Source organism: Benincasa hispida, unplaced genomic scaffold (genome assembly GCF_009727055.1).
Source record: "Benincasa hispida cultivar B227 unplaced genomic scaffold, ASM972705v1 Contig261, whole genome shotgun sequence".
Lineage (NCBI taxonomy): Eukaryota > Viridiplantae > Streptophyta > Magnoliopsida > Cucurbitales > Cucurbitaceae > Benincasa > Benincasa hispida.
In genome coordinates, this window is record NW_024064775.1 from 36534 (window position 1) to 44022 (window position 7489).

Here is a 7489-nt window from a genome sequence, read left to right on the forward strand (position 1 = left end):
ATTCTCCTCTGGATGGTATTCTTCTCACTCTTCGTCGCCCGACTTGTGCCACAAACTTTGGAGGAAGGATAGTCTTTTCTACATATCCAGGAGGTCTTTTCCATTCAGATATGTGGCCAAGTGGATTNCTCTGGATGGTATTCTTCTCACTCTTCGTCGCCCGACTTGTGCCACAAACTTTGGAGGAAGGATAGTCTTTTCTACATATCCAGGAGCTCTCTTCCATTTAGATATATGCCCAAATGGATTTATAGGCTCCACATACCTAGTCATTAGAGAGTCCATTGTATAAAATCGACTGCAAGGACTCTGAATGAGTATGTTTCGTTCCTTGGCGACCACAATTACATGCCAACACGGGATACCAAGTGAGTCGAATTCCTTACACATGCATTCCTTCGTGTGAAGATTCATAATACCGTCTAATTGATTATCTCGCACGTGGACTCGATAACAATCAATAGGTTCAACCCGATATCGTCTGCCCTTATCGACCTCACTTGCCAATTGGGTTTCACAATAGTCAGAGTGCAATGTTGTTCGAGATGCCCAGTAATTCCTTCGTTCGTAGAACCACGATTGAAGCATTCCTCTAACATGTTCAATCAAGTATACTATGGGCAATAACCGATACTTTTTAGTTAATGAATTGAAACACTTTGCACTGTTGGACGTCATATTGTCATATCTTCGTTCTATTTAGTAAACATGTGCCCACCTTTGAAGATCGATATCTTCCAAATATTTCGTGACAGCATCGGAGTTCGTCCCATTTTGTCTGAAACTTCGTCATGCAAAATGCCCTTATTGCATCTCTAAATATCCCAACAACCGTACTATCCTTGAAGTTTGTAATAAGATTCTGTTCTATGTGCCACGTGCACAATCCATGAAATGTCGTGGGAAAAAAATGCATGAATAACATTGATGGTAGATACCATCCGATCTGACACAAACACGAAATTGGGTTCTCTGATACTGCATTTCAAATTCGACATAAACTATTTCCATGATCGATCGATTTCATTGTCCACTATTGCATATGTTAGTGGGTATAATTGATTATTCCCGTCCATAGAAACTGCAACCAACATGGTCCCTTTGTACTTTCCTTTCAAGTGCGACCCATCAACAATTATCACAGACTGAAAGCTTGCGAAACCTCTAATACAAGGCCCTAATGCCATAAACATATACCTGAAATGTACATAATTTTCAAGTTTGATCTCAAATAATGTACCCTAATTCTTTATTTTTAACACTTCCTCATAAGCATGTAGTATGAAGTATGAGTATTTTAGAGTACCTCTAGTTAGATCATATGCGGCTTCCCTTGTATACCACGTTTTATCATAACTTATGTTCACGCCATAATCTCTCCTCATATCCTCAACGATATGACAAGGTTTATAAATACATCCTCTGCCTGTAAACTTATCTTTAATCAATTGACCAACAATCGTAGCAGTTGCTTGTCTATGGTCATGATTCAGAATTCTGATGGAACATGTGTGCGAACTACAGTATTTTGTGATCTTGAATATATCAGACCCTTCCATTTTCACTGCATGAAGGCTCCACTTACAAGTCTCCCCAATACATTTGACAGTGAGCAAAGATTTTGTTGACTTCCTGACCCTAAATTCAAAATTTTTGTTGATGGACAAAATAGATAATCACATTTTCAAGTCCTTTTTACTCAAAAATAGTTGACCAACTTCAACATCTGTCCCAAATGAAGAGGTACCAGACATAATCAACTCTCCCCTATGACTTGAAGACAAGATGGTAGAACCACTGAAGCTGCTGTAGAACAACACACATCTCTACGATCACGACCCATTTCATTCAATCTTGTTGGTTGCTCATTAACACCCACTGAAAAACCACAACGTTGCTCTAGATGACCACATTCCATATAATCAAGTCTAGATTATCTCTCATTATCAACAACTGAAGTACCGCCCAATTCTGTATCACCATAATTCATTGAATTCAATCCTGTTGGATTAGTGAGGTCGTTGTCTAGTGATAATGTTGATGGTATAGTGTTGGTAGACAATAGAATATCATCCTCTTCGCGATGAAACTCATATGATTCCTTGTATTGTCTGTCCATAGTCGTATCATCATAACTCACATTTCTAAACCTCATTATAATATTTTCATCCTGATTTGATTTTAGTGTCATAGATAACTGAAGTCTACTAAGCTCTTCTCGGAAAAGAAGGAAGTAAACATCATCATTATTCCTTATGTATTGTGGAGTGGCTTCATATTCAAGCTTATATTTAACTCTCATTATAAGATCAAACTCTGAAGAACTGACATTTGTAACCCTGTAAATGTGAGATTTAAGTTCTTCATACTTCAATGTAACAGGCACAATGATTCCCGTCAACTCTCCACTAATATACAAACTTTCTTTCTTATCCCAATCACCACCATATCGAATAAGGAGACACTTTTCTATCATCCTACAAAGCAAGAGAACATTTGTCATTAAGTTGTACAAGCAATTGAACTATACTCTCGCTTTCTCCCTTAATCTTGCTCTCTCTCTCTTAATCTCGCTCTCTCTTAATCTTGCTTTCTCTCTTACTCTTGCTCTATCTCACTCTCGTTCTATCTCTTGCTCTCTCTCCCAATACAAAATTTCGTAATGTCAATTCCTACCTTTCTAGAAATAACATAGCAAAAACAATGAAACAGACTCAAAATAATGAAACACCATTATGAAAAACCTGTTCCGTTCTGAAAAAGCCTCGTCTTGGAAATCCCCGTTCAAAACTCTGTTCAACAAAATACAATTGAAAGCCAGGGAAGTAATCACCATTGAAATAGAGTTTAGAATTTACAGAAATCCCCATTGTATTGTGTTTAGGTAATATTGATTTGAGGCTTCAGTCGTGAAAATTGTCAAATCATTTGTACATTGACGAGCAATCACATCAAATCAGGGAATTTAAAGCGAGAGCGAGAGTGTTTGACCAGACAAGAGCAAGACTTATAACATGAGGCACTTGTGAGGGCAATTTACATAATTTGGTATGACGATGATGTCGGCAGAGGGTCAATTGACATTATTTTTAAAAAAATAGGTCATTTGACATTTTGGGCCCAAAAAATGGGTCATCCGTATAAATTTCCCATTTAAATGCTATAAAATTTAAAATGTTTCTTAAAATTTAAAAACGATAAACAAGAATAATTATCAAATAAGTTTGTTTTTTTTTCAAAAAATGAGAAATAGAAATAAAAATATTATGAAATGGACCCTAAATTTTTTAATTTGATTTGACTTCCTTATTTCTTACATTTAGGTTCTTTATATGATTTTTTTCAAGGCGGATAGGAAGGTGTTTAAATTTTGGAGCTAGCTATGGAAGCACCTTAGTGTTGAGTGTTTATCTAAAGCTATTGTTATTATCATCATCCCGTGGATCGATTGATTCAATCATAATTTGAGAAAACCATAATTTTACCAAGTTTCCAACATTATTGACATACATTAAAATGGCATGTGACGTGATTATCATAGGTTGGTGGAATTGGTTGGGTTGTATGTTACTTTCGAAGATAGAATTTTGTCCCATTTGAAGGCAGTGACCGATTAAAGCTTTGGAAGGCGTTGCAATCAGAGAGAGCCTGAAATTTCTCTTTAGTCTACAAAAGGAGTCGTCGGTTTCTGTGGTGGTGTCTGAATCCAGTTGGTCAAATATTTTCATTCTCCTTTAATAAAGAGAGTGCAAACCTCTCTAAAATAATGACTATTATTGAAGATATATGAGATTTAGCTCGAAAGAATCTCTAATAAATGTCTCAAATCTATAATTTTTTCAAATTAGCATTGAAATTAGTGGAATAGACCTTCTCCAAAATTTCTATAAAATTGGTTTTTTTTTTTTTTAAGAAAAAAACACACACATTGTGAAATTATATCTTACCTTAGGTTAAAAAAATCTAAAATTTCTCTCATATGTCTCTCACCTCAAATTGAGTGATAATAAGTGGTCGGCTTCCAAAATGTAGATATAAAAAGTTTACACGAAAAAAAAAAAAGAAAAAGAAAAAAAAGACCATCCAATTTGATCAATTGAACTCAAAGTTTTGGCCTCTCAAAATTTAAACTTAAATTGCTTTGATTTTTGCATGAGTATTTAAAGGTCAAGATTGTTTAACATTCTACTCATTATAAGCATGAGTTGTAAAGAACAAGAAGGAATATATATATATATAATGAATAAACATTTAACTACAACGAAAAGGTGTAATCATATTTTTGAGAAAGAGAATTCTTCTTTCATAAGTTTAATATTATCCTTAACCTTTCATAAACGTTTCACTATCACTAAAGTAGATATCGGAAATAGTGTGAGTAATGTTTAAGGATATGTTTGAAAGTGATTTTAAACTGATAAAAATCACTTTTGTTATGCTTAAAATCACTCCAGAATACACATCTAAACAATTAAAATTAATTCATATTTAATTTGACACTTTTAGATGCACTTTTCAAACTATTAAAATCGACTTTAAATTATTAAGTTCATGTTTGGGAATGATTTTGAAATTGTTAAAAATCAATCCAAAACATGCATTTAATCACCCAAAATTAATGTAGTATTTAATTTTACGTTTTAAATGCCATTTTCATATCACCAAAATTAGTTTTTAATCATTAAAAGCATGTTTCACAGTGAATTTGACTATTTTAAAATCAGTCCCAATCATGCTACAAAAAGTACTTTTTTTAGTAATTTTAAAAATGACAAAAGTAATTTTAATTATTTTAGAATCACTCTCAAACATGTACAAAGCCATGACTATTATAATATAGGGAAGAAATCTTGAGAGAAAATTGTCAGAAATAACACTATCAAGTTTTCACTTTTCAAAACTAGCACGCTTTTTTAAAACTCATTAAACTAGTTTTTTTTCGTTCGGGCGAGATCAATCACTCAGATTTAGTTAAGAAATTAACTTTTTCTAAGTTACTAATTAGAAATTAATTTTTTCTAACTTATTATTATTTTAGCCTTCTCGGTCAAATTTGTGGCAATACTCAAGATTCTACTAATTCTTTCAAATCTTATACCAATTCTTATATCTTTTCAAATTTTCTCCAAATTCGATAATTTTTACCAAATCTTATATCAAAATTTTACATATATTTTCAAAATTCCAAATGATCTTACCAATTATGATTTTTCAGATGGATATCAAGTACATGGTGATTTTTTAATTTTCTAAAAAATCAAAGTTTGCAAATAAAAAAAATTGAGAAAATATAAAGAGTTAATTTGCTCGAGATTTTACCAAGAAAACCAAAATATACAGAATCTTGGTGTAAATGTTACCTGAGATACACCAAGATTCTTTATATCTCCCAAATCTTACATAATTTTTGGCAAAATTGGTTCATTAGATCGAAATATCAGAAAAATTATGATAACTTTAGAAAAATGGATAGAATCTTGGTGTTAATTATCTACCCGAAATTTCATCGAAAAAGCCTATAATAATCAATAAGTTAGATTTTTTTTTTTTTTTTTTTTTATGTAAATCTCAATGGTCGATCTCGTACGAGATAGATCGAGAAAAACTATTGTTAAAAATTTTTAAAAAATGTACTAGTTTTGAAAGATTGAAAATTTGAGAATACTAATTTTTACCATTTCCGAGAATCTTGAGAGTGAAGAATAAATGAGATGCGTGGGAAGGAAGGAATAGGTGGGTGGCAATAATGATTATATTTGTTCCAATAATAATCATTTTGATCACAACTTTATTTTAATTTCTCTACAATTAATTCTTCCTTTATATTCAAATTCAACGCACAAGCTTTGTCCATCGTCTTCTCCGATTCCACTGTTCATCTTCATCCCCCATTTCCATTTCCATGGAGGTTTGATATTCTGAAACTAATCTTGTGTCTTTTTGTTTTCTTATTTTTGTTAATTATACTGCATGGATTTAATATTCGGCCACCGTTTTAATTGGTGTTGAATTTGACGAATAGGTTGTTGATTTAAAGGTTTGCTTGCATTGCAAGTCATGCGAAAATTCGATTCGGAAAACTCTTTGCAAAATCAAAGGTTGGATTTCTTTTTCTGATTTACTATTATTTTCACTCGATTTCTATATTTAAAATCAACTCAAAATCACTTAATAAAATTCTTCTCGTCAAAAGCCTATAAAGTTAGTAAAAAAATTTATGACATTATTCTTCCTAAATACAAATTTAGAAAAATGGGACACAACTAAAAACACCCATTATTAATAATAATAATAGAAAAAAGGGCAAGTATTCATTTGATTTTAGTCTATCTTCATAATATTTCATTAATCCCTATATTTGAAGAGAAAGTTGTACATAAAAGATTACGAAAAGCATTCGTATTAATGAAAAATGCTACTATTCATTTGATTCCATAATGTTATATTAATTGAAAAATTTAAAGAGTGAAAGTAACCAAATTATAACATGTGGTTTAAATTGATTTACTTAGGAAAGTTTAGAATTTCTATCCATAAAATGATTAGTTTAAGTATTTGAGTGGTATATAACTATCTAATTTTAGAGGTTTAATTTAAGTAGTTGAGATGTTCGGGTGGTGTTGCAATTTTTACCTCATATTTAATTTTTGATTTAAATTAAGTTTGATTAGTGCACAAATATTGACAATTGAATATGTCATTCAAAACTCAAAAAATTTAACAAAAATCTAACTTTTATGTCAAAAATTGCTTATAAAGGTAAAGTTTCCCTATTCTAAAGCAATTTATGCTATAATCATGAATGAAAGATTAATGAGAAGCATTAGAATAACTTTTTAAGCACCATTTAAGTCCTAAAACAAGACACATTATAAGAAAGAATGAAAATTTTAGAAGTTTAAAAGGCATTAATAAAATAGATTGATTTGAGTATAAAATGATATGAACAAATAGGAGTAAAATGTGTGGAAACGAATAGAGCTCTAAACAAGATCACAGTGTTGGGTTACGTGGATCGTAAGATAGTCATCAAAGAGGTACGAAAGACGGGTAGAAAGGCTGAGGTGTTGGCATCGTCGTCATGCCACCGCCCCTCAACACCACGCCGGAGGAGTGGACGAGCAGCAACTGCTTTCAAATGCATAATGCCATCTTGTTTTGTCTTAAAAGTTTCTAGCTAGGGTAAATATATGATCTTGTCTTTGATGTTTATATCAATTTGCATTTAAACGTCACAATTAATTCCTTAGTGTATTTTTTTTAATTCAAGTTTTTTTTTTTTTTTTTTTTTTTTTTTTTTTTTTTTTTTTAATATTTCAATCATATATGAAGTTGGATCATCTCTGCCATCTTGATCAAAAATACATGCGATTAAGTTATGCTCTAATAGATTAAATAATAAAATGATTATTAATAATGTGTATTTAAAATGTGTTTTCTTTTACCATTAAAGTTGTTACTTGTTAGTGGTTGGTATTATGACGTTTTT

General features: G+C 31.5%; 2 protein-coding genes across 2 annotated transcripts; one reads left to right on the forward strand and one right to left on the reverse strand.

Moving 5' to 3' along the window:
* Positions 1 to 78: 78 nt before the first annotated feature.
* LOC120069155 lies at positions 79 to 678 on the reverse strand. Its single transcript, XM_039020831.1, has one exon. It carries the CDS (start codon positions 676 to 678, stop codon positions 79 to 81), a length of 600 nt encoding a protein of 199 aa, XP_038876759.1.
* A 5185-nt stretch (positions 679 to 5863) lies between these two features.
* Positions 5864 to 7230, forward strand: LOC120069154 (heavy metal-associated isoprenylated plant protein 20-like). The gene is made up of 3 exons (XM_039020830.1): positions 5864 to 5908; positions 6023 to 6098; positions 6955 to 7230. The coding sequence occupies exons 1-3, from the start codon at positions 5903 to 5905 to the stop codon at positions 7179 to 7181; spliced, it is 309 nt and encodes a 102-aa protein (XP_038876758.1). The 5' UTR covers positions 5864 to 5902; the 3' UTR covers positions 7182 to 7230.
* Positions 7231 to 7489: the final 259 nt, after the last annotated feature.